The sequence below is a fragment of the Aptenodytes forsteri genome, unplaced genomic scaffold (assembly GCF_000699145.1).
Source record: "Aptenodytes forsteri isolate BGI_AS27 unplaced genomic scaffold, ASM69914v1 Scaffold162, whole genome shotgun sequence".
In the NCBI taxonomy this organism is placed as follows: domain Eukaryota; kingdom Metazoa; phylum Chordata; class Aves; order Sphenisciformes; family Spheniscidae; genus Aptenodytes; species Aptenodytes forsteri.
The window spans coordinates 59,681-60,541 of NW_008795132.1; the positions used below are offsets into that span (position 1 = coordinate 59,681).

Genomic DNA, 861 nt, shown 5'->3' on the forward strand with positions numbered 1-861 from the left:
CCCCTGTCGGCGAGGCGGGGGGCGCAGGGCTAGAAGCATTGTCGGACTCCACCACACCATACATCTTCATCAAGATCCCAGCCGTTCTGTTTTTGTCTGCCACTTTTTTTTTTGGGGGGGACGGCGCCATACTGTCCACTCCCTCCCTGTAACCGCCACGTAAGGCCAATTCGAGTAACCGCCCGTCTAGAAACTGCTTGTTACAGCATTTATCCGTCCCCTGCCTCTCCCTGCCCCACTTCCCTCGCCCCGGAGAACTCTCCACCTTGGCTCTCTGACTTCCTGGCTAGTTGAAATCTGTCTGTCCCTGGGTGGCTGTCCGATGGTTGTTAATAGGACTGTTTTCCTCCTTTTGTAGGCCTATACCATTCAAGGACAGTATGCCATTCCACAGCCAGATGTAAGTTTTGTTTACAACTTCTTGTCTTGAAATCCACCCTCTTCCTCCCCCCTTCCAAAATTTTCTCCATGCTTTCTCGACTCGAGCCGCTAGCCGTCAGCTTGGGCTGAATACTCGATCTGATCCGAACTCCCCCCCAAAAAACTCGCCTCCCTTCAATTCGCCCTCCTGCAGCCAGCTTCACCCGGTCTCAGATCTCTCCTTTTTCCTTCCCCCACCTTCTTCCTGACACTTCCCTCCTCCTTATATATTATTTTTTTTCTGACCCACCTCTCCCCGGCTTGGCATTTCACACCAGCTCCGGCTTTTCCCTTGCCCCCCCCTTCCCTCTTGAATTTGGCACGCAGCCCGTCAAGAGAAAACAAAAACAGCACATGATGGTTCACTGTCATGGTGGTTCTCCTGGGGCAGGGGACAGCTGGCCCAGCGAGCGGTCGCAGGTGGCAGTTGGGGAGGGTGGG

At 54.4% G+C, this 861-nt stretch overlaps 1 protein-coding gene across 11 annotated transcripts in view; it reads left to right on the plus strand.

Moving 5' to 3' along the window:
* The window catches only part of PCBP2 (poly(rC) binding protein 2), a 17,164-nt gene that overhangs the window by 9,930 nt on the left and 6,373 nt on the right, over positions 1 to 861 (plus strand). For 10 of the 11 annotated variants that reach the window (XM_019471827.1, XM_019471828.1, XM_019471829.1 and 7 more), the window contains one exon: positions 359 to 400. The exons of the other annotated variant lie outside the window; for it this stretch is intronic. In XM_019471827.1, coding sequence (XP_019327372.1) covers positions 359 to 400 — 42 coding nt within the window. The remainder of the gene's footprint in view (positions 1 to 358; positions 401 to 861) is intronic. 11 annotated transcript variants of the gene reach the window in all.